General features: G+C 54.1%; 1 protein-coding gene across 1 annotated transcript in view; it reads left to right on the forward strand.

Moving 5' to 3' along the window:
- Window positions 1–266: 266 nt before the first annotated feature.
- The window catches only part of PTK7 (protein tyrosine kinase 7 (inactive)), a 35,688-nt gene continuing 10,554 nt past the window's right edge, over window positions 267–25,400 (forward strand). The window contains exons 1-18 of the mRNA XM_069768213.1: window positions 267–411; window positions 1,736–2,029; window positions 2,097–2,199; window positions 2,275–2,462; window positions 3,742–3,889; window positions 4,032–4,162; window positions 4,228–4,494; window positions 9,084–9,220; window positions 9,310–9,445; window positions 9,528–9,647; window positions 11,051–11,200; window positions 11,275–11,425; window positions 11,518–11,645; window positions 14,528–14,719; window positions 14,795–14,935; window positions 15,014–15,246; window positions 15,365–15,439; window positions 15,585–15,736. Coding sequence (XP_069624314.1) covers window positions 375–411; window positions 1,736–2,029; window positions 2,097–2,199; window positions 2,275–2,462; window positions 3,742–3,889; window positions 4,032–4,162; window positions 4,228–4,494; window positions 9,084–9,220; window positions 9,310–9,445; window positions 9,528–9,647; window positions 11,051–11,200; window positions 11,275–11,425; window positions 11,518–11,645; window positions 14,528–14,719; window positions 14,795–14,935; window positions 15,014–15,246; window positions 15,365–15,439; window positions 15,585–15,736 — 2,783 coding nt within the window. The 5' untranslated portion in view covers window positions 267–374. The remainder of the gene's footprint in view (window positions 412–1,735; window positions 2,030–2,096; window positions 2,200–2,274; window positions 2,463–3,741; window positions 3,890–4,031; window positions 4,163–4,227; window positions 4,495–9,083; window positions 9,221–9,309; window positions 9,446–9,527; window positions 9,648–11,050; window positions 11,201–11,274; window positions 11,426–11,517; window positions 11,646–14,527; window positions 14,720–14,794; window positions 14,936–15,013; window positions 15,247–15,364; window positions 15,440–15,584; window positions 15,737–25,400) is intronic.

The following is a 25,400-nucleotide window of genomic DNA, read 5'->3' on the forward strand; positions in this document are numbered from 1 at the left end:
GAGGGACTGAGCGCGCTCCTGAATGCGCCGCCTTCGTTTCCCTGATCAACCAATCAGGCTGCAGCTCCCAGTGACTGACACTCCCCTGACACGCCCACTACACGTTGAAGTATAAAGTAAAACCTCGCGCCCGGCCGCCATCACTCCGTCTCCTGCTGTTCTCCTGCTCAGTTCCCAGAATCCACTGCGGCCGTCGCCTGTACACTTCCTGTTCCTGTTTATGTGGGAGAGCGCGCAGGCTGATGACGTCATGCAGCGTCTCAGCGGAAGAACACGCCCCTTTCAGCGATAGCAGGGGATTGTGGGAGAAGGAGATCGGGCCGGGAGCCATGACAGACGCCGCCGAGATGTGCTGAGGTGTGGACGAAGCCGCCATGAGCCCGAGCGCCGCCCTGTGCCTGCTGCTGAGCGGTGAGACCCCGGGACACTGGAGGGAAGGACGGACGGAGCTCCCGGGGAGAGGGAGGATGGAGAGGACGGAGTGCTCGTAATGGAGGACGGAAGGGGAGAGAGATGGAAGAGGATAGAGGAGGAGGAGAGGAGATTGAAGAGGGGAGAAGAGAGGTGGAAAGAAGGGAGATGGAGGAGGAGAGAGAAGAGATGGAGAGAAGGAATGGAGGAGGAGGAGAAGAGTTTGTGGAGAGATGGAAGAGGGGAGAAGAGATGAGGAGAAATGATGGAGGAGGAGAGAGAAGAGTTTGGGGAGAGATATGGAGGAGGAGATAGAAGGAATGGAGAAGAGATGGAGGAGGAGAGATGGAGAGGAGAGAAGAGATGGAAGAAAGAAAAGAGAGATGGAGGAGGAAGGAGCGGGGAGGATGAGATGGAGGAGGAAGGAGCGGGGAGGATGAGATGGAGGAGGAAGGAGCTCATGGCCTTTCTCAGTTGCAGCAGGTGGTTCTTGTTTCTGGTGACCTGCCTGTCCGCTCCTCACATCTGTTTGTGTTTCTTCTGGGCCCTAGTTCTCGGTCTTATCCCGGTGGCACCGTGTGGTGTTACCGGGGCCCCGTGCTCTGACTGGCTGGCGATGACTTCTGTGGTGCATTGATGCCATATTGGTGGCAGGTTTCGGCTTCTCTAGCTCTGTTCTACATGACCAGTAGGATAGTGGTCACGTTGCTGGTTTTATCTGCTGGTATTTGTAGTGTTGATATTTTGATGGCGGTGGTGCACGCTTTCCAACTTCTCACTTTTGGCCGTATTTGGGTGGTTTAGTTACAGACTTCTTCTGCGGAGCTCCATCTGGTGCCCATGTTCCCGGCTGCTGGCACTGCCTGCAGTTGGCGCCCACGTTCCTGGCTGCTGGCACTGCCTGTGGTTGGTGCCCACGTTCCTGGCTGCTGGCACTGCCTGCAGTTGGTGCCCACGTTCCTGGCTGCTGGCACTGCCTGCGGTTGGTGCCCACGTTCCTGGCTGCTGGCACTGCCTGCTGTTGGTGCCCACGTTCCTGGCTGCTGGCACTGCCTGCAGTTGGCGCCCACGTTCCTGGCTGCTGGCACTGCCTGTGGTTGTCGCCCACATTCCCGGCTGCTGGCACTGCCTGCAGTTGGTGCCCACGTTCCCGGCTGCTGGCACTGCCTGCAGTTGGTGCCCACGTTCCCGGCTGCTGGCACTGCCTGCAGTTGGCGCCCACGTTCCTGGCTGCTGGCACTGCCTGCGGTTGTTGCCCACGTTCCTGGCTGCTGGCACTGCCTGTGGTTGGTTGGTTCTTGCTATCAGTTATCTGTTTTTTCAGCTGTCAGCACCAGTGGCGCCATTGTCTTCATCAAGCAGCCATCTTCCCAGGATGCTTTGCACGGCCGCAGTGCTTTCCTGCGCTGTGAGGTGGAGGGCGCCTCCAGGGTGCAGTTTGAGTGGTTGCAGAACGGGCTTCCTGTGAAAGACACGGAGCGGCGCTTTCATGAGGCGGGAAGTCTGACTATTACCGCTGTGGACCGGAGACGGGACGCAGGAAGCTTCCAGTGTGTGGTGAGGGACCTGGACACTGGCGAGGAGGGGCGCAGCGCCAACGCCTCCTTCAATATTAAGTGTAAGTGGCTGGTGGGTGCTGAGAGTCCTGTGGGGCGGAAGCGAGAGCTCATGTGTTCACATTGCAGGGATAGAGAGTGGTCCGGTGTCCCTGCAGAGTCCGGCCAGCGTCAGTGACATCCAGAGTCAGTCCCCGGTCACTCTGCGCTGCCACATCGATGGACACCCCAGGTCAGATCCTGCCCCCTTCATTTCTCCCATCACCTCTTCCTGCGCTGTCGTCCTCTCATCCGCTGTTATTTCTAGACCCATCTGTCAATGGTTCAGAGACGGAACCTCGATGGAGAGCGGCCACAGCTACAGCATCAACAGCAAAGAGCGGACGCTGACGATCCGGAGCGCCGGCCCCGACCACAGCGCCGAGTATTACTGCTGTGCACACAACGCGGCGGGAGACGTCTGCAGCAACCGCAACTTCACCCTCAGCATCATCGGTGTGGTGGGCTCCTGTGTGTGGTGGGGGGTCCTGTGTGTGCTGGGGCTACTGTGTGTGACGGGTGTAGTACGGTGGTCATGTGTGTGACGGGTGTAGTACGGGGGTCCTGTGTGTGACGGGTGTAGTACGGGGGTCCTGTGTGTGGCGGGTGTAGTACGGTGGCCATGTGTGTGACGGGTGTAGTACGGGGGTCCTGGGTGTGACGGGTGTAGTACGGGGGTCCTGTCTGTGACGGGTGTAGTACGGGGGTCCTGTGTGTGACGGGTGTAGTACGGAGGTCCTGTGTGTGGCGGGTGTAGTACGGTGGTCATGTGTGTGACGGGTGTAGTACGGGGGTCCTGGGTGTGACGGGTGTAGTACGGGGGTCCTGGGTGTGACGGGTGTAGTACGGGGGTCCTGGGTGTGACGGGTGTAGTACGGGGGTCCTGGGTGTGACGGGTGTAGTACGGGGGTCCTGGGTGTGACGGGTGTAGTACGGGGGTCCTGTGTGTGACGGGTGTAGTACGGGGGTCCTGTGTGTGACGGGTGTAGTACGGGGGTCCTGGGTGTGACGGGTGTAGTACGGGGGTCCTGGGTGTGATGGGTGTAGTACGGGGGTCCTGGGTGTGACGGGTGTAGTACGGGGGTCCTGGGTGTGACGGGTGTAGTACGGGGGTCCTGGGTGTGACGGGTGTAGTACGGGGGTCCTGGGTGTGACGGGTGGAGTACGGGAGTCCTGGGTGTGACGGGTGGAGTACGGGGGTCCTGGGTGTGACGGGTGGAGTACGGGGGTCCTGGGTGTGACGGGTGGAGTACGGGGGTCCTGGGTGTGACGGGTGGAGTACGGGGGTCCTGGGTGTGACGGGTGGAGTACGGGGGTCCTGGGTGTGACGGGTGTAGTACGGGGGTCCTGGGTGTGACGGGTGGAGTACGGGGGTCCTGTGTGTGACGGGTGGAGTACGGGGGTTCTGTGTGTGACGGGTGTAGTAGGGGGTTCTGTGTGTGACGGGTGTAGTACGGGGGTCCTGTGTGTGACGGGTGTCTTAGGGGGTCCTGTGTTTGGCGGGTGTAGTAGGGGGTTCTGTGTGTGACGGGTGTAGTACGGGGGGTCCTGTGTTTGGCGGGTGTAGTACGGGGGGTCCTGTGTGTGACGGGTGTAGTAGGGGGTTCTGTGTGTGACGGGTGTAGTAGGGGGTTCTGTGTGTGACGGGTGTAGTAGGGGGGTCCTGTGTTTGGCGGGTGTAGTACGTGGGTCTTGTGATGTGGTGTCAGACGTTGTCCTCTATTTGCTCCCGTAGATGAGAGTTTTCCGCAGGTGGAGGTTGGACCTGAGGATCAGATTGTGATGGAGAATGAGGACGCCATTTTCCACTGCCGATTCTCCGCCGTCCCACCACCAACTCTTGAGTGGTTTTTTAGAGATACTCCACTGAGTAACAAGTCCCGGTGAGCGACGGCAGGGGACGTCTTACACTGGTGGAGGCCAGGCGGTGTGGGGGCAGTGACACGTTACACTGGTGGAGGCCGGGTGGTGGAGGCTTCAGTCTCCCGTCTTTACTGGTGAATGTTTTGCGCCTCCTTCCTGCAGGATTACAGTTTTCCAGAATGGCTCTTTGCTCATCACCTCCGTGAGACAGCGCAATAACGGGACTTATCGCTGTGTGGGCACTGGACTGAGGGGGACGCAGGTGGTCCTCAAGGCCACTCTTAGCTTGGCAGGTGAGATTTGAGTGTCAGCTCTGTGGGCGCTCGTCAGCCTTTCTGACGTCTTACATTTTCCACAGAGATAGACGAGATGCCACCATTCTACCCGCGGGTCCTGATCGCAGACACTATACAGCGTATCACGTGTGATCGGCCACGAGGCCAGCCGCTGCCCACTGTGTGGTGGACAAGGAGCGGACAGCGAATACCAGCACAGGGCCGGGTGCACCAGGACGCCAACGATTTAGTCTTCAGTCCCATAAGTGAGATGGACGCAGGAACGTACAGCTGCCAGGCCTCCAACACAGCGGGGAAGCGCAAACAGGACATACAGGTCACCGTGGCGAGTAAGTCTCATGACCCGGTCCTATTACTCCTCGCTCACCTCCGCTTCTCGCTGGCCCCTCTTTCTTCATCCTCTCGCTCGTTTCCCCCCTCTTTCGCCTCTCGGTCACCCTCCTTCCGCCTCTCGCTCTCCCCCTCCTTCCGCCTCTCGCTCTCCCCCTCCTTCCGCCTCTCGCTCTCCCCCTCCTTCCGCCTCTCGCTCTCCCCCTCCTTCCGCCTCTCGCTCTCCCCCTCCTTCCGCCTCTCGCTCTCCCCCTCCTTCCGCCTCTCGCTCGCCCCCTCCTTCCGCCTCTCGCTCGCCCCCTCCTTCCGCCTCTCGCTCGCCCCCTCCTTCCGCCTCTCGCTCGCCCCCTCCTTCCGCCTCTCGCTCGCCCCCTCCTTCCGCCTCTCGCTCGCCCCCTCCTTCCGCCTCTCGCTCGCCCCCTCCTTCCGCCTCTCGCTCGCCCCCTCCTTCCGCCTCTCGCTCGCCCCCTCCTTCCGCCTCTCGCTCGCCCCCCTCCTTCCGCCTCTCGCTCGCCCCCCTCCTTCCGCCTCTCGCTCGCCCCCTCCTTCCGCCTCTCGCTCGCCCCCTCCTTCCGCCTCTCGCTCGCCCCCTCTTTCCGCCTCTCGCTCGCCCCCTCTTTCCGCCTCTCGCTCGCCCCCTCTTTCCGCCGCTCGCTCGCCCCCTCCTTCCGCCGCTCGCTCGCCCCCTCCTTCCGCCGCTCGCTCGCCCCCTCCTTCCGCCGCTCGTTCGCCCCCTCCTTCCGCCGCTCGTTCGCCCCCTCCTCCCGCCGCTCGTTCGCCCCCTCCTCCCTCGCACGTTCCTCCCACATTTCACTCTGTCTCTCTCATACTCTCTTCCTGCCCCTTGCTCACCACCTTCTCCCTCTGCTCGCGCTCTTTCTCATCACCTCTTCCCTCGCTCTCTCTAGTCAGTCCTCTTCCCACCCCTCTTGCTTTCTCTCTCATTACCTCCTCCCACCCCTCGCGCTCTCGTCACCTCCTCCCGCCCCTCGCTTACACACTCTCATCATCTCCTTCCCTCGCTGTCTCTCTCATCCCCTCCTGTCGGTCGCCCTCTCTCGTCACCTTCTCGTGCCCCTTGTTCTCTCGTCATCTTCTCGTGCCCCTCGCTCTGTTGTCAGCCTCCTCCCACCACTTTCTCTCGTCACCTCCTCCCGCCCTTCACTCTCTTGTCAGCTCCTCACACCCCTTGCTCGCTCTGTTGTCGCCTCCTCCCATCCCTCGATTGTGCTCTCGTTACCTCCTCCTGCCCTTCGCTCACGCTTTCTCTTGTCACCATCTGCCCCTCGCTTGCTCTCTAGTCACCTCCTCTCGCCCCTCGCTCTCTCTCGTTATCTCATCCCTTTCCTTGCTCTCTCGTCCCCTCCTGTCGCTCACCCTCTCTCGTGCCCCTCGCTGTCTCTCGTCACCTCCTCCCACCTCTCGCTCTCTCTCGTCACCTCCTTCTGCCCCTCGCTCTCTCTGTTGTCACCTCCTCCCATCCCTCGATCACGCTCTCGTTACCTCCTCCTGCCCCTCACTCACTGTGAAGGATTACCCCTTCCTCCCACGTCACCAATCCGTGACGTCACTACACAGGCCCAGCTCTCCGGCGCCCCCTTTGTCTCTCAGGTCAGTCAGGGAACTGCACCTAGAGCAAATGGCCGCCGGGGAGACTGCCCTGTTACCCACACTGGGTATTCTAAGATTCACAATCAGAGTAAAAGGATCAGCCCAAAATTAATTTATGATTTAATTGCCTTAAGGGTGCACTAGATAATTACAAGAAATATACAGTCAAAATATATCAAGAATTAGTCAGAGTACAATATAACAACAATAATACAAGGCTTAAAGGTATAAAGCTGGAGGTCAATTTACCAGGTTGAAGGTCGCTTGTGGAAGCCGGGGGGGGCGCAGCATTCCGCAGGTCCAAAACTTAGTTGCCGGGCAGCCCCCAGAAAGCGTGTGCTTGCTCCCCTCTGGCTGGCATACCCGGTTCCTTAAGATATCAGCATGATCTTCTTCTGTGGAGTGAGAGTCCCCCAGAGACCTCAGCTTCTTAAACCTGGCTGAGCCCCCCCGCCTGCAGCTGGGTGGGCTTAGCAATCTCCACCCCCTCTGCCTCCCTGCAAGATTTATTCCAATATCTAATAAATGGGATAACTTCTCTCAGGATGATCGGATCAGCACACGGGCAGTACCAGCGCCTGTGGTTTGTTCTGCCGGTCGTACTGGGATCAAACCTGGACCCATTCGGTCCCTGTGGGAGGCTGATCCCTATATCTCGGGTTTCAGACCTTCCACCGCCACGGGAGTTGCACTGTTGGATGCACAATTTCTTTAGGGCAAGGAGAATATTTTTTTATGAGCCTGTACCTCGGACGATGCGTCCATAATTCACAATTCCATGTTGGAGACGGTTCGACTGGGCTGCCATAATAGATGTGTATCCAGTGGCCACTTGGCATGCGTGTTTTAATTAAGCCCCCAAGCATTTCCAAGCCCCCTGGTGGCGTGGTTTCCTCACAGCTTTGAAATACTATCTACAGTTTACACTGAGCTCAGCCCGTTAGCATACTAATAGGAACTCTATTCATTAGCAAAGGTGGGGGCCAGGAGCACTCCTGTGACCAGGAGACAAAATGGAGTCACACCAATCTGATAGCATGCCTGTCCAAAGATGGCGGCTGTTCCCTCATCACACTCACGCTTTCTCTTGTCACCTTCTGCCCTTCGCTCGTTCTCTCTAGTCACCTCCTCCCGCCCCTCGCTCACACACTCTCATCATCTCCCCCCGCCGCTCTCTCGTTAGCTCATCCCTTCCCTTGCTCTCTCATCCCCTCCTGTCGCTCACACCCTCTCGTCACCTTCTCGTGCCCCTTGCTCTCTTGTCACCTCTTCCCACCTCTCGCTCTCTCTCGTCACTTCCTCCCACCTCTCACTCTCTCTCGTCTCCTCTTTCCACCTCTCACTCTCTCTCGTCTCCTCTTTCCACCTCTCACTCTCTCTCGTCACCTCCTCCCACCTCTCGCTCTCTCTCGTCACCTCCTCCCACCTCTCGCTCTCTCTCGTCACTTCCTCCCACCTCTCACTCTCTCTCGTCTCCTCTTCCCACCTCTCTCTCTCTCGTCTCCTCTTTCCACCTCTCGCTCTCTCTCGTCATCTCCTCCCACCTCTCACTCTCTCTCGTCACCTCCTCCCACCTCTCGCTCTCTCTCGTCACCTTCTCGTGCCCCTTGCTCTCTCGTCACCTCCTCCCACCTCTCACTCTCTCTCGTCACTTCCTCCCACCTCTCACTCTCTCTCGTCACCTCCTCCCACCTCTCGCTCTCTCTCGTCACCTCCTCCCACCTCTCACTCTCTCTCGTCACTTCCTCCCACCTCTCACTCTCTCTCGTCACCTCCTCCCACCTCTCTCTCGTCACCTCCTCCCACCTCTCGCTCTCTCTCGTCACCTCCTCCCACCTCTCACTCTCTCTCGTCACTTCCTCCCACCTCTCACTCTCTCTCGTCACCTCCTCCCACCTCTCACTCTCTCTCGTCACCTCCTCCCACCTCTCGCTCTCTCTCGTCACCTTCTCGTGCCCCTTGCTCTCTTGTCACCTCTTCCCACCTCTCGCTCTCTCTCGTCACTTCCTCCCACCTCTCACTCTCTCTCGTCTCCTCTTTCCACCTCTCACTCTCTCTCGTCTCCTCTTTCCACCTCTCACTCTCTCTCGTCACCTCCTCCCACCTCTCGCTCTCTCTCGTCACCTCCTCCCACCTCTCGCTCTCTCTCGTCACTTCCTCCCACCTCTCACTCTCTCTCGTCTCCTCTTCCCACCTCTCTCTCTCTCGTCTCCTCTTTCCACCTCTCGCTCTCTCTCGTCACTTCCTCCCACCTCTCGCTCTCTCTCGTCACCTGCTCCCACCTCTCGCTCTCTCTCGTCACCTCCTCCCACCTCTCGCTCTCTCTCGTCACCTCCTCCCGCCTCTCGTCGCCTCTTCCCGCCTCTCGCTCTCTCTCGTCACTTCCTCCCACCTCTCGCTCTCTCTCGCCACCTCCTCCCACCTCTCGCTCTCTCTCGTCTCCTCTTCCCACCTCTCTCTCTCTCGTCTCCTCTTTCCACCTCTCGCTCTCTCTCGTCACTTCCTCCCACCTCTCGCTCTCTCTCGTCACCTGCTCCCACCTCTCGCTCTCTCTCGTCACCTCCTCCCACCTCTCGCTCTCTCTCGTCACCTCCTCCCGCCTCTCGTCGCCTCTTCCCGCCTCTCGCTCTCTCTCGTCACTTCCTCCCACCTCTCGCTCTCTCTCGCCACCTCCTCCCACCTCTCGCTCTCTCTCGTCACCTCCTCCCGCCTCTCGTCGCCTCTTCCCGCCTCTCGCTCTCTCTCGTCACTTCCTCCCACCTCTCGCTCTCTCTCGCCACCTCCTCCCACCTCTCGCTCTCTCTCGTCACCTCCTCCCGCCTCTCGTCGCCTCTTCCCGCCTCTCGCTCTCTCTCGTCACTTCCTCCCACCTCCCTCTCTCTCTCCCCCTCTCCCTCCCTCCCCTTGCTCGCTCTTATCAGCTCCTGTTCCCCTCGCTCTCGTTTTTCGGCCTCTCACTCTTCCTCCCATCATCTAGCGCCTCCACAGTGGGTGGAGAGGCCTCGGGACACAGGGATGGATGAGGGGCGGTCTGGATATCTTCACTGTCTTAGCCGAGCTTCCCTGGAGCCGAGTGTCTCCTGGTACCGTAATGGAATCCCCATCTTCGGGGAGGTGAGTGTCTGGATCTCATTTGTGGCCCTCACTGGTCATCTGCGTCACCTGAATCGGTCAGTGCTTACTTTCATGGCCCCTTTTCACAGGACTCTCGTTACGAGGTCTTCCAGAACGGGACTCTGAAGATTGTGAACGTGGAGGTTTATGACGGCACGGTCTACACCTGTATGAGCAGCACGCCTGCGGGCAGCATAGAGGCGCAGGCGCGGGTCCTGGTGCAGGGTGAGCGAGTGCTTGTCTCTGCCATGCCATTCTGACGGCCATCATGCTGGAGGTTCTTCAACTTATGTCCTTTGTGCTGCAGAGAATTTAAAGTTCACCCCTCCCCCCCAACCCCAGCAGTGTATGGAGCTGGACAGAGAGGCCACGGTGCACTGCTCCGCCACTGGCCGCGAGAAGCCCACCATACAGTGGTTGAAGGCAGGTCAGTACAAGTCCCAGCATGCACCTGAGCCCATGCTGGGATATGTGGTGTGAGTGCAGGGCTCGGGCCGTGGTGCATGCTGGGACATGTGTGGGTGCAGGGCTCAGGCCGGGGTGCATGCTGGGACATGTGGTGTGGGTGCAGGGCTTGGGCCGTGGTGCATGCTGGGACATGTGGTGTGGGTGCAGGGCTCGCGCCGTGGTGCATGCTGGGACATGTGGTGTGGATGCAGGGCTCGCGCCGTGGTGCATGCTGGGACATGTGGTGTGGGTGCAGGGCTTGGGCTGTGGTGCATGCTGGGACATGTGGTGTGGGTGCAGGGCTTGGGCCGTGGTGCATGCTGGGACATGTGTGGGTGCAGGGCTCGAGCCGTGGAACATGCTGGGACATGTGGTGTGGGTGCAGGGCTCGCGCCGTGGTGCATGCTGGGACATGTGGTGTGGGTGCAGGGCTCAGGCCGGGGTGCATGCTGGGACATGTGGTGTGGGTGCAGGGCTCGCGCCGTGGTGCATGCTGGGACATGTGGTGTGGGTGCAGGGCTCGGGCCGTGGTGCATGCTGGGACATGTGGTGTGGGTGCAGGGCTTGGGCTGTGGTGCATGCTGGGACATGTGGTGTGGGTGCAGGGCTCGAGCCGTGGTGCATGCTGGGACATGTGGTGTGGGTGCAGGGCTCGAGCCGTGGAGCATGCTGGGACATGTGTGCGTGCAGGGCTCGGGCCGTGGAGCATGCTGGGACATGTGGTGTGGGTGCAGGGCTCGCGCCGTGGTGCATGCTAGGACATGTGGTGTGGGTGCAGGGCTCGAGCCGTGGTGCATGCTGGGACATGTGGTGTGGGTGCAGGGCTCGGGCCGTGGTGCATGCTGGGACATGTGTGCGTGCAGGGCTCGGGCCGTGGAGCATGCTGGGACATGTGGTGTGGGTGCAGGGCTTGGGCCGTGGTGCATGCTGGGACATGTGGTGTGGGTGCAGGGCTTGGGCCGTGGTGCATGCTGGGACATGTGTGGGTGCAGGGCTCGGGCCGTGGAGCATGCTGGGACATGTGGTGTGGGTGCAGGGCTCGCGCCGTGGTGCATGCTGGGACATGTGGTGTGGGTGCAGGGCTCGGGCCGTGGTGCATGCTGGGACATGTGGTGTGGGTGCAGGGCTCGAGCCGTGGAGCATGCTGGGACATGTGTGGGTGCAGGGCTCGAGCCGTGGAGCATGCTGGGACATGTGGTGTGGGTGCAGGGCTCGGGCCGTGGTGCATGCTGGGACATGTGGTGTGGGTGCAGGGCTCGGGCCGTGGTGCATGCTGGGACGTGTGGGTGCAGGGCTCGGGCCGTGGTGCATGCTGGGACGTGTGGGTGCAGGGCCGTGGCTGGTGGTGGTGATTGACTGTTCTCTCCCGTTCTCCGCTGACAGATGGCAGCGCTCTTCCGTCTCACGTGGACTCGCAGTCCGGGCACCTGCACTTCCAGCGCGTCAGCCGCAGCGATGCCGGGAATTACACGTGTGCTGCCTCCAACAGCCAGCAGGGGCAGATAAGGGCGTCTGTGCATCTGATGGTGGCAGGTGGGTCCGTGAGCGTCAGTGATGCCCCCAGCTCCCAGGTCAGGGTGGGTGTAATCTCCTGTCCTCTGCTCCAGTCTACATCAGCTTCACGGTGGTGCCTGAGAACACCACGGTCTACCAGGGGCACACGGCCACGCTGCACTGCCAGGCGGCAGGACACCCCACCCCACACGTGCAGTGGAGAGGACGGGACGGCATGCTGGAGGCCACCAAGTCTCATCACCGGTACGCCCCAGGGTATGCGCTCCGCGGAGGCGGGTCCTAACGGCTGCATATGGCCGCGTCTTCTCACTCCCCATTCCTTCCTTCTTTCACAGGATTCAGCTGATGCCCAACGGTTCCCTGGTGATCTACCAGGTGTCCAGCGAAGACTCGGGGAAGTTCACCTGCATCGCCGGAAACGTCTGCAACATCAAGCACCGCGACGCCTTCCTCTACGTAGTGGGTGAGTCCATGAGGGGGAAGGGCAAGAATGCACATGGCCGCTGATGGGGAGGAGCCGCTGGTGGGGAGGAGCCACCAATGGTGAGGAGCCGCTGGTGGGGAGGAGCCACCAATGGTGAGGAGCCACGAGTGGGAAGGAGCCACCAATGGGGAGGAGCCGCTGGTGGGGAGGAGCCGCTGGTGGGGAGGAGCCACCAATGGTGAGGAGCCGCTGGTGGGGAGGAGCCACCAATGGTGAGGAGCCACGAGTGGGAAGGAGCCACCAATGGGGAGGAGCCGCTGGTGGGGAGGAGCCACCAATGGGGAGGAGCCGCTGGTGGGGAGGAGCCACCAATGGTGGGGAGGAGCCGCTGGTGGGGAGGAGCCACCAATGCGGAGGAGCCACCCAGGGCTGAGCTTTGCTATAAGGCTGCGGTGAGTCTGTGACTAAATGCGACCCAAGAGTCACTGATCATGGCAGCTGGACGTGAGCGCCATCATCATCCTGGGTACAAGGGAAGGAGGCAGAAAGGATTCAACCAAGATCTCCTAAAACGTATCTGCAGAGATCACTTAGCTTCTCTACATAAATCAGGTTTTGGGAATAGATCCCAGAGCCTCTACATAAATCAGGTATTGGGAATAGATCCCAGAGCCTTTACATAAATCAGATATTGGGACTAGATCCCAGAGCCTCTTTACATAAATCAGGTTTTGGGAATAGATCCCAGAACCTCTCTACATAAATCAGGTATTGGGAATAGATCCCAGAGCCTCTCTACATAAATCAGGTATTGGGAATAGATCCCAGACCTTCTCTACATAAATCAGGTATTGGGAATAGATCCCAGAGCCTCTACATAAATCAGGTATTGGGAATAGATCCCAGAGCCTCTACATAAATCAGGTATTGGGAATAGATCCCAGAGCCTCTCTACATAAATCAGGTATTGGGAATAGATCCCAGACCTTCTCTACATAAATCAGGTATTGGGAATAGATCCCAGAGCCTCTCTACATAAATCAGTTAGAGAATCGATCCCAGCGCCTCTCTACATAAATCAGGTATTGGGAATAGATCCCAGCGCCTCTCTACATAAATCAGGTATTGGGAATAGATCCCAGACCTTCTCTACATAAATCAGGTATTGGGAATAGATCCCAGAGCCTCTCTACATAAATCAGGTATTGGGAATAGATCCCAGAGCCTCTCTGCATAAATCAGGTATTGGGAATAGATCCCAGACCTTCTCTACATAAATCAGGTATTGGGAATAGATCCCAGAGCCTCTCTACATAAATCAGGTATTGGGAATAGATCCCAGAGCCTCTCTACATAAATCAGGTATTGGGAATAGATCCCAGACCTTCTCTACATAAATCAGGTATTGGGAATAGATCCCAGACCTTCTCTACATAAATCAGGTATTGGGAATAGATCCCAGACCTTCTCTACATAAATCAGGTATTGGGAATAGATCCCAGAGCCTCTCTACATAAATCAGGTATTGGGAATAGATCCCAGAGCCTCTCTACATAAATCAGGTATTGGGAATAGATCCCAGAGCCTCTCTACATAAATCAGGTATTGGGAATAGATCCCAGACCTTCTCTACATAAATCAGGTATTGGGAATAGATCCCAGAGCCTCTCTACATAAATCAGTTAGAGAATCGATCCCAGCGCCTCTCTACATAAATCAGGTATTGGGAATAGATCCCAGACCTTCTCTACATAAATCAGGTATTGGGAATAGATCCCAGACCTTCTCTACATAAATCAGGTATTAGGAATAGATCCCAGAGCCTCTCTACATAAATCAGTTAGAGAATCGATCCCAGAGCCTCTCTACATAAATCGGGTATTGGGAATAGATCCCAGAGCCTCTCTACATAAATCGGGTATTGGGAATAGATCCCAGAGCCTCTCTACATAAATCAGTTAGAGAATCGATCCCAGAGCCTCTCTACATAAATCGGGTATTGGGAATAGATCCCAGAGCCTCTCTACATAAATCAGGTATTGGGAATAGATCCCAGACCTTCTCTACATAAATCAGGTATTGGGACTTTATCCCAGAGCCTCTCTACATAAATCAGATATTGGGAATAGATCCCAGAGCCTCTCTACATATATCAGGTATTGGGAATAGATCCCAGAGCCTCTACATAAATCAGATATTGGGACTAGATCCCAGAGCCTCTACATAAATCAGTTATGAAGAATCGATCCCAGAGCCTCTCTACATAAATCGTATTGGGAATAGATCCCAGCGCCTCTCTACATAAATCAGGTATTGGGAATCGATCCCAAAGCCTCTCTACATAAATCAGATATTGGGACTAGATCCCAGAGCCTCTCTACATAAATCAGTTATGGAGAATAGATCCCAGAGCCTCTCTACATAAATCAGTTATGGAGAATCGATCCCAGAGCCTCTCTACATAAATCAGTTATGGAGTATAGATCCCAGAGCCTCTCTACATAAATCAGTTATGGAGAATCGATCCCAGAGCCTCTCTACATAAATCAGGTATTTGGAATAGATCCAAGAGCCTCTGCATAAATCAGGTATTGGGAATAGATCCCAGAGCCTCTCTACATAAATCAGGTACTGGGAATAGATTCCAGAGCCTCACTACATAAATCAGGTATTGGGAATAGATCCCAGAGCCTCTCTACATAAATCAGGTATTGGGAATAGATCCCAGAGCCTCTCTACATAAATCAGATGTTGGGACTAGATCCCAGAGCCTCTCTACATAAATCAGTTATGGAGAATCGATCCCAGAGCCTCTCTACATAAATCAGTTATGGAGAATCGATCCCAGAGCCTCTCTACATCAGTTATGGAGAATCGATCCTTCCTCCTTTATATCATGATTCTCAGACATTTTGTTCCAGATAAACCCATGAGGTCAGATCCTGACACCAGCACTCCATACAAGATGATCCAGACCATCGGGTTGTCAGTGGGCGCGGCGGTGGCGTACATCATCATCGTCCTTGGGCTCATGTTCTACTGCAAGAAACGTCGGAAATCAAAACGACTGAGCAAGAATGAGGGCGAGGAGCCAGAGATGGAGTGCCTGAACGGTGAGGGGACGGGATAGGGTTAATCCTATTCCTTTCAGCGTCACTGAATGGTGCTGATGGTTTTCTTTTCCTCAGGGGGCGCTACACTACAGAACGGGCAAATGACTGCAGAGATCCAGGAGGAACTTCCACTGACCACCCTGGGGAACAAGAGAATGAGCTGTGGAGACAAGATCAACTTCCCACGCTCCAACCTGCACGCCATCACCACTTTGGGTAAGAGCCGCCCCGGCCCACATTCGGGTTTGGCCCCTTTCCTGATCACTGAGCTCGGCCTCGTCTTCTTCACTGTAGGTCGCGGTGAATTTGGAGAAGTTTTCTTGGCAAAGGCTCAAGGCATCGACTCTGGCTCCAAAGATGCAGTAGTTGTGGTGAAGGCCTTGCAGACACGTGATGAGCAGCTACAGATGGACTTCAGGCGGGAGCTGGACATGTTCTCCAAACTCAGTCACAATAACGTGGTGCGACTACTCGGTCAGTGCCGCGAGGCTGAACCACACTACATGGTCCTGGAGTATGTGGACCTGGTGAGTCCTGAATTGTAAGGGATTGAGGCTGAGCTGGGATTTTGTGGCCCTCCTTATCAGCACACACCAACCCCATGAGATGCCGGTGAATCATTGCATCTCATCTTCTCTATTTTAGGGCGACCTGAAACAATTTCTTAGAATCTCCAAGAGCAAAGATGAGAAGATGAAGCCTCTGAGCACAAAGCAGAAGGCAAGACATTGGGATGATGGAGGGAGAATTGGGGAGGTGATATTCTATTGGTCCCGAGGCTTCTGCGGTGTGCTCTGTATGGTGCGGTCATTGCCATTATGGCGACTGTCTGAATGCCGCCCTACCATTGTCTTCTCTCTTCTAGGTGGCACTGTGCTCTCAGGTGGCTCTGGGAATGGAGCATCTCTCCAATCATCGCTTTGTGCATAAGGACCTGGCAGCTCGGAACTGTCTAGTGAGCGCCCAGCGGGTGATCAAGGTGTCTGCCCTGGGGCTGAACAAAGACGTCTATAACAGGTGACTGCGAGCGAGGGGACATCTGTCCTCCGTACACAAACACGTCTGGCAGTAGATGGGGGTCAACATTTGTATAAAGTATATTGGAGATGTATGGATCACTAGATCTTCTAGTGGGCGGAGGATCCCTGGTCTTACAGTAGAGGGTTACCACTTCTCACGGGCAGAGGATCCCTGGTCTTATAGTAGACAGTCCCTGCTTCTTGTGGGTAGAGAATCCCTGGTCTTATAGTAGACAGTCCCTGCTTCTTGTGGGTGGAGGATCCCTGGTCTTATAGTAGAATGTTGCTGCTTCTAGTGGGTGTAGGATCCCTGATCTTACAGTAAAGGGTTACCACTTCTCACGGGCAGAGGATCCCTGGTCTTACAGTAGAGGGTTACCACTTCTCACGGGCAGAGGATCCCTGGTCTTATAGTAGACAGTCCCTGCTTCTTGTGGGTAGAGAATCCCTGGTCTTATAGTAGACAGTCCCTGCTTCTTGTGGGTAGAGAATCCCTGGTCTTATAGTAGACAGTCCCTGCTTCTTGTGGGTGGAGGATCCCTGGTCTTATAGTAGAATGTTGCTGCTTCTAGTGGGTGTAGGATCCCTGATCTTACAGTAAAGGGTTACCACTTCTCACGGGCAGAGGATCCCTGGTCTTACAGTAAAGGGTTACCACTTCTCACGGGCAGAGGATCCCTGGTCTTATAGTAGAATGTTGCTGCTTCTTGTGGGTGGAGGATCCCTGGTCTTATAGTAGAATGTTGCTGCTTCTCGTGGGTGGAGGATCCCTGGTCTTATAGTAGAATGTTGCTGCTTCTTGTGGGTGGAGGATCCCTGGTCTTATAGTAGAATGTTTCTGCTTCTTGTGGGTGGAGGATCCCTGATCTTATAGTAGAATGTTGCTGCTTCTTGTGGGTGGAGGATCCCTGATCTTACAGTAGAATGTTGCTGCTTCTTGTGGGTGGAGGATCCCTGATCTTATAGTAGAATGTTGCTGCTTCTTGTGGGTGGAGGATCCCTGATCTTATAGTAGAATGTTGCTGCTTCTCGTGGGTGGAGGATCCCTGATCTTATAGTAGAATGTTGCTGCTTCTTGTGGGTGGAGGATCCCTGATCTTATAGTAGAATGTTGCTGCTTCTCGTGGGTGGAGGATCCCTGATCTTATAGTAGAATGTTGCTGCTTCTTGTGGGTGGAGGATCCCTGGTCTTATAGTAGAATGTTTCTGCTTCTTGTGGGTGGAGGATCCCTGATCTTACAGTAGAATGTTGCTGCTTCTCGTGGGCAGAGGACCCCTGGTCTTATAGTAGAATGTTGCTGCTTCTTGTGGATGGAGGATCCCTGGTCTTATAGTAGAATGTTGCTGCTTCTCGTGGGCAGAGGATCCCTGGTCTTATAGTAGAATGTTGCTGCTTCTTGTGGGTGGAGGATCCCTGGTCTTATAGTAGAATGTTGCTGCTTCTTGTGGGCGGAGGATCCCTGGTCTTATAGTAGAATGTTGCTGCTTCTTGTGGGCGGAGGATCCCTGGTCTTATAGTAGAATGTTGCTGCTTCTTGTGGATGGAGGATCCCTGGTCTTATAGTAGAATGTTGCTGCTTCTCGTGGGTGGAGGATCCCTGGTCTTATAGTAGAATGTTGCTGCTTCTTGTGGATGGAGGATCCCTGATCTTATAGTAGAATGTTGCTGCTTCTCGTGGGTGGAGGATCCCTGATCTTATAGTAGAATGTTGCTGCTTCTTGTGGATGGAGGATCCCTGATCTTGCAGTAGAATGTTGCTGCTTCTCGTGGGTGGAGGATCCCTGATCTTACAGTAGACAGTTGCCACTTTTTCATGGACAGTCGATCCCTGTTCTTTCAGTAGTAAATGGATGGCTCCTTTCATGTGTGCTGGATGCCTGGGTGTCTCTTCCTGGTAGGCGGTGGAGCCCTGGTCTTATATTGGACTGTTGCAGCTTTTTGTGGTTGGTGGATCCCTGATCTTACAGTAGATCAGAAGTCCCCAAGCTGTGGATGGAGAGCCACATGTGGCTCGCAGTCCTGTGATTTGTGACATGCCTGGTCCACGTCTAGCTAACAGTTCTGAAGAACGAGACTTGAGATGGTGACTTCTGGACTATCACTACACAAGCGCAGATCAGGGTGTGCGTGGTCGGGCCCTCGGGATAACGTAATGTAGGAATCTGGAGATCGGATGTTATTACCTGTCTGACGAGGTGATTGAAGCTGGGTGAGGTAGTGTGATGGAAGTGATAGATGCAAGAATAGTAAATCAGTGTAAGGTGAGAACCCCTGGATGTAAGTACTCCGCGCAGCGCGACTTCTGTGAGGAAGCGTTGGCTGATTGGTAATGGCTACTTGGAGGGGTGCCTGAGCAGGATGTCACTATTCTGGGGGGCCGGGCGGATGTCTGCATGTGGCTCACAAGGTAAGAAAGGTTGGGGAACTCTGCATGTGACAGTCGCCTCTTCTCATGGACTTCATGTGAATCTCTGGTCTTACAGCAGTCGGCCATCTCTTCTCGTTCGCAATGGATCCCTGCTTTTATGGTCGATGGCCATCTCTTCTCATGGGTAGTGGATCCCTGCTTTTATGGTCGATGGCCATCTCTTCTCATGGGTAGTGGATCCCTGCTTATACAGTAGACAGCGGCGTCCTCTTATAGACACCAGAACCCGTGTCTTACAGTAGTCGGCTGCCTCTTGTACTGGTCATCATATCATTGGTCTTACAGTAGATGGTTGCTTCCTCTAGTAGTGGGTGGTGGATCCCTGATCTTGCAGCAGATGGTCGCTGCTTCTCGAGGGTGATGAATCCCTGGTCTTGGTACATGGTTGCCTTCTCTTGTGGGTGGATTTCTGGTCTTACGTGATGATGGTTGCCTCTTCACATACAGCCATGGCCTAAAGTGATGGCACCCTTGACATTGTTCTAGAAAATTAGGTATTTCTCCCAGAAAATATTGCAGTTCCACATGTTTTGTTTTATATGTTATTTCCTTTGTGTGTATTGGAAGAACACAAAAAAAAATCTGAGAAAAAATTGCAAATTGGACATCATTTCACACAGAACCCTATAAATTTGCCTGAAAAAATTGTTGGCAGCCTCAACTTAATGTTTAGTTGCACGCTTTTTGGAATAAATAACTGCAGTCAATCACTTCCTATAACCATCCACAAGCCTCTTCCACCTCTTTGTAAGAAAAGTCATCCAAGATCCCAGCAAACTGCTCACTGTCCTTCATATTGTAAAGTCGCCTCCTCCCAACAGCGATTGTAAGATTTCTGCACAAGTGATCAATGTGATTTAGATCCGTACTCATTACTGCCACTTCAGGACTCTCCAGCACTTGGTTTTCTCCCGTTTCTGGTGGCTTCTTGATGTATGTTTGGGGTCATTGTCCTGCTGGAAGACCCATGACCTAGGACGCAGACCCAGCTGCCTGACCCCGGACACGACATTGCCACCCAAAATCCTTTGGTAATCTTCAGATTTCATGAAGCGTTCCACACAGTCAAGGCACCAAGGGACAGAGGCAGCCAAACAACCACAAAAAAATCTGTGAGCCTCCACCATATCTGACTGTAGGTACTGTGTTCTTTTCTTTGTAGGGCTCATTCAGTCTTCGGTAAATAGTAAAATTGTGTTCAACTTGAAATAAAAGTTCCCATCGTACTTTGAATCGATACATACCTGTCTTCATCATAGTGAGTGTCATGTCCATAGCTTCTGACACACAGCAAACATCCAAAGAAAAATAAAGGAGGATAGGCACAGCCAAACAAAATCTTCCCGCTCTATAGCTAAGGGCGCAGTAGACGCCAGAAATGTTACCATCACCATGTGGAACCGTTTAACCTTATGGACATAAAGCTTGAAGATTTTATTTAGACTTGCCTATCCTCCTCTATTTTTATTTTTACAGTACAATGATGAGCTTTACCAAGAAGCTCTGTGTTAGTCTCGTCTGTCCTCAGGACGCTTTCCCAGAAGGATTTTGGCTTACTCACGTACATTTTGGCAAACTGCAGTCTAGCTTTTTTATGTCTCTTGTTAGCAGTGGGGTCCTCTGATGTCTCCTGCCATAGCGTTTAATTTGATTCACATGTGTACAGATAGTTCGCACTAACACTGATGCACCCTGAACCTGCAGGACAGCTTGAATTTACTTGGAACTTGATTGGGGCTGTTTATCCGCCATCCGGTATTATGATTCCTGGAGTGGACCCACTGGATTGCGATGATGACTGATCCCAGGCGAGCTGGCCAGGTGGAACCGACCCCTATACAGGGACCTTTAGGGACAAGCCTAGGAAGGAGGTACACCGGAATAGCTTGTGCCAGAGGGGCGGCTCGAGGACAAACGGGAAGAATCAGGGTACCCGCCAAAAACAAGACGGGAAGAGCAGCCACAGAAAGACCTGGGAGTCAGGACACGGCAGGGTTCACACAGAGGGTACTGGATCCTGGACGGAACAGATCATGCACTGGAAGTGTACATGAACGGAGCAGAGCACGCACTGGAAGCGTGCAGGGACAGAGCAGAGCACGCACTGGAAGCGTGCAGGGACAGAGCAGAGCACGCACTGGAAGCGTGCAGGGACAGAGCCTAGCATGCACTGGAAGCGTGCAGGGGCAGAGCACGCACTGGAAGCGTGCAGGGGCAGAGCAGAGCACGCACTGGAAGCGTACAGGGACAGAGCAGAGCAGACACTGGAAGCGTACATGGATAGAGCAGAGCACGCACTGGAAGCGTGCAGGGACAGAGCAGAGCACGCACTGGAAGCGTGCAGGGACAGAGCAGAGCACGCACTGGAAGCGTGCAGGGACAGAGCAGAGCACGCACTGGAAGCGTGCAGGGACAGAGCAGAGCACGCACTGGAAGCGTGCAGGGACAGAGCAGAGCACGCACTGGAAGCGTGCAGGGGCAGAGCACGCACTGGAAGCGTGCAGGGACAGAGCAAATTACAAGGACAGAATAGCAGTGAAGGTACCTGGGGGAACAGTACCCTGAGAGGTATGGGGACCTGACATACTGAAACCTAAGAGGACCTGGAGGAGGCACAGAAAGGCACAATAATAGGCACTTCCTCTAGAAGAAAGCGACCTGATATACCCGAAGGCCGCTGCCCAGGCAGGACAGCGCTTCCAGGTCAGTAAAACCAGGCATCATAAAGAAGCTGGGAGTGCGCGTGACGTAAGCGGTCTAGCACGTATGCGTGGGGAGCAGGATCCCCAGCCAGGCTGAGGACACGGAAGAGCAGGCGGTACGCGGCGAGGGACCCAGGAAGCAAGGTGAGTGTCACCGGGAGCAGTAACATCCGGACTGTCCTGCCTGTACAACCTTGCATCAATTTTTCTTTTCCATCCATGCTGCAGTGCCATGGGTTCTTGGTTATGTTGCACACCGTGGACAAAGAAACTTCAAGATCTCTGGAGATTGACTTACAACATTCAGATTGTTGATATTTTTCAACAATTTTGGTTCTCAAGTCCTGAGACAATTTTTTTTGCCTCTTTCTGTTTTCCTTGCTTAGTGTGGCACACACCGATACATAATGGAAAGTTTGAGGCAACTTCTACACTTTTTATCTGGTTTCAGGTGTGATTTTCATGTTGCCTACACCTGTTACTTGTCACAGGTGAGTGTGAACGAGCATCACATGCTGGAAACAAAGTTGTTTGTCCACAATTTTGGAAAGGTGCCAACAATTTTGTCCTGCCCATTTTGGGGGCTGTCACGGATCCCACCGCTGCCACCAATTGTCACAAATCCCTCAGTGCTGCCGCTATTTTGTCACATAGCTGCCCTGAGCACGCAACTTGGGGTTGCGCCTACAAGGGTTAATCCATCTCCCCTCTCTGTCCAGCATTCAACCTGTGTCCTATTCTGTAATGGAAGCATAAATCACACACCCGCTCATACGCGCTGCCACCACTCACCGAACACACGGGCGATGAGTCCTGGAAATATTACTAATACTGTCCACCACTCATAGGGCTCACACAGTTTAAGGCTATGTATTCTTTAGAGCATGCAAGGTTCAACGTGTTAAAGTTTTAAGCTTTAATACAAAAAAGATACAGTTCTTATAATAAAAAAGGTATAAAAATATGATAATAAAGGAACATACAAATATGCATCAACAGTTCTAAAATAAAGGGAGAAACTTACAGTAATATTGAACTTTGCAGTCTGGTACTCTGTCCCTGAGGGAGGGAGAAATATGGAATGGCTCAGATCAGCTTTCCAGGCTGCCCCCACATGTGAACAACTTTGTATAGGTCAAATTTCTAGACCAGCCTCTCATGTTAATATTATAATTGCTTGTTTTTGATTGGATCTTGGCTACTCCCCCAATGAATATATTATTTTCCTCTGAACACTCTCACAAAAGGTTCTCACAGATATATAGTGTCAGGCTGTAATTGACATCTCTCTTCAAAAGAGCTGAAGGTGTGAAGCGTTTCCTCTCCTTCCTGGTTCTTAGGAGGCCCCTGGGCGAGAGTGAAGACAGGAGACTGCTTTCTCAGGATAATACGTATTAACACCTTGGTGAGACCTGCAGCCATCAGGACAGATGTTAAATTACTGCTGGTTACACATATAAAACTATACATATTTCACCACATCTCCCTCCTTATGAACGTGCATGGGGGTTGACTTACAGGTCAGCTCCCGAGCACGTATCTGGTTCCGCCCCACCTTGGTGAGACAGGCCATCAGCATTGCCACGATCAACTCCCTTCTTGTGCTGAATTGTGAAATCATATTGCTGAAGTATCAAACTCCATCTAAGCAATTTCCCATTGTCCCCAACTACTCGGTTGAGCCAACTCAATGGGTTATGATCTGTGATCACGGTGACGTTGCGCCCATAGAGAGATGGTTGCAGCTTCTGCAGAGCCCACACAATTGCCAAACATTCTTTTTCAATGGTGGCATAAGCCACTTCTCTGGGCACGAGTTTTCTGCTTGGGTACAGAATTGGGTGTTCCTCTCCTTGTTGGTTCACCTGGCTGAGAACTGCACCTAGCCCATAGGTGCTGGCATCTGTCTGCACTACAAACCGGCGAGTGAAATCTGGAGCCTGCAGGACGGGTGAACTAACCAATGCCGACTTTAGGGCAGAAAATGATTCCTCACACTGAGGACTCCAGGAGACCATTATGGGAAGTCTCTTCCTGGTCAGATCAGTTAACGGTTTGGCCAGAGCACTGTAGTTTGGTACAAACCTCCTATAGTAGCCAGCCGTACCCAGGAAGGACAGTACCTGCTTCTTGGTTTGTGGGGTGGCCCAGGCTGTAATGGCTTCTACCTTCCCTGGCTCAGGTTTTAGCAGTCCTCCCCCCACCCGGTGTCCTAGGTATTGAACTTCCCGCATGGCTACCTGACACTTTCCTGGCTTAACAGTAAGACCTGCAGTTTTAAGGTTCTGCAAAACCTGAGACAGATGTACGAGGTGTTCCTCCCAAGAATCACTAAAGATGGCTATATCATCAAGATAAGCGACAGCAAAACAATCACATCCTTCCAATAAGTGATTGACCAACCTCTGGAAGGTGGCAGGGGCATTCTTCATACCAAAGGGCATCACCAGAAACTCAAACAGCCCGAATGGTGTTATAAAGGCCGACCTCTCCTGAGCTTCTCTGGTCAGGGGTATCTGCCACTATCCCCTACTCAGGTCCATGATGGCGAGGTATGATGCTTTAGCTAGCTGCTCTAACAGCTCATCTATCCTCAGCATGGGGTAGACCTCACATGTAGTCAGTACATTTAATTTCCTGTAGTCTACACAGAACCGGGTAGTACGGTCCTTTTTTGGGACAAGAACCACAGGCGAGGCCCAGGCACTCTGGGATTTTTGTATCACCTTGAGTTTCAGCATCTCCTCTACCTGTTCCCTCATGTGTGCCTTCACCTCTGCTGACACACGGTATGCCGACTGCCGTACTGGGGGATTAGTACCAGTGTCCACATGGTGAACTGCTAAGTGTGTCCTCCCAGGCTCCCCTGTGAAGACTTCGGTGAACTCGCTGAGCGCCCCCATCAGCTCAGACCTCTGACTGTGGGATAGCTCAGGGTTAAACTCTGCTGACTCCAGGGACTCCATGTACTGAGTCCCGGCCCCCACAGCCAGTAACAGATCAGCCTCCCCCTCTTCAGGCAGGCTACAGACAGGTAAGACACAGGCCTCCCTGGCATGATGAGCCTTCAGCATATTTACATGAAACACTTTCTGACGCTTTGCATGCTCAACTAGTGTCACCACATAATTACCATCATTCAGCCGCTTATATACAGTATATGGTCCCTCCCATGCGGCCTGCAATTTATTCTGTAACATAGGGACCAACACCCAAACCTTCTGCCCCTCCTCGTAGGCCCTCAGTCTGGCATTATGGTCGTACCAGACCTTCTGGTTGGTTTGGGCCTGGGTCACGTTCTCATGGACCAGGTTGCTCAGTTTTTGCATTCTCTCTCTGAGCCGCAGTACATATTCGACCACTGAGACTCCAGTAGTTCTGGGGTCGTCCTCTCAACAGTCCTTAATCAAATCCAGTGGCCTCCTGACCCTCCTCCCATAGACCAGTTCAAAGGGGGAGAATCCAGTAGACGCCTGGGGTAGCTCTCTGTAGGCAAACAGCAGATGGGGGAGATACCGCTCCCAGTCTCCCTTCAGTCTCCACCAGCATTCTGAGCATTTGCTTTAATGTTCCATTGAAGCGCTCGCAGAGTCCGTTGGTTTGGGGATGACAGGCGCTGGCCACAACATGCTGTACTTGTATTCTTTCACAGGGGCTTTCCATCAGATCAGACATCAACTGGGTTCCCTGATCGGTCAACATTTCCCTGGGGAAACCCACACGAGAGAACACAGTCAGTAAAGCATCCGCCACTTTGTCTGCTGGGATGGAGGATAGTGCCACAGCTTCCGGGTATCGTGTAGCATAGTCCACCACTGTGAGGATGTACTTTTTGCCAGATCTGCTAGGGATGGCAAGTGGCCCTATGATATCCACAGCCACTCGCTGGAAAGGTTCATCGATCACAGGCAGTGGTATCAATGGAGTTTTCTGTATATTCCCGGACTTCCCAGCTCTCTGACAAACTACACATGATCGACAGTAATTGGCAATATCTGTCCCCATCTTGGGCCAATAGAAGTTATGTGTCAGGCGAGCTTTAGTCTTTTATATTCCAAGATGTCCGGCCAAAGGAATTTCATTGGGCAATTCTCAATAATTGTTCCCTAAATGGATAAGGGACGATCAGCCGCCGTTCATAGTCCCAAGATTCTGTAGTATCCGTGGGGATAGTCTCTGTATACAGTCTGCCCTGGTCGCAGTATACTCTCTCTTTGTCAGAAGCAGCAGGGGGTCGGTGTGCAAGACATCTGAGCTCCTCCAGACTGACATCTGTCTGCAGGGCCTCCTGCAAGCTCTGACGGTCGGCTTGCAGGCCCTGGCCTAGTGTGACTGCCAGGCTCTAGTTTGAAGCTGAGTTTTCAGTGTCTGTTATCAGGGACCTCAGTGGGTCTGCCATGTATGGAGGCTTCGGGACCACAGTATGGGCCTCCTGGAAGCTCTGACGGTCAGCCTGCAGGCCCCGGCCTAGTGTGACTGCCAGGCTCTAGTCTGAAGCTGAATCTTCAGTGTCTGTTATCAGGGACCTTGG

This window comes from Ranitomeya imitator, chromosome 5 (genome assembly GCF_032444005.1).
Source record: "Ranitomeya imitator isolate aRanImi1 chromosome 5, aRanImi1.pri, whole genome shotgun sequence".
Classification (NCBI taxonomy): Eukaryota; Metazoa; Chordata; class Amphibia; order Anura; family Dendrobatidae; genus Ranitomeya; species Ranitomeya imitator.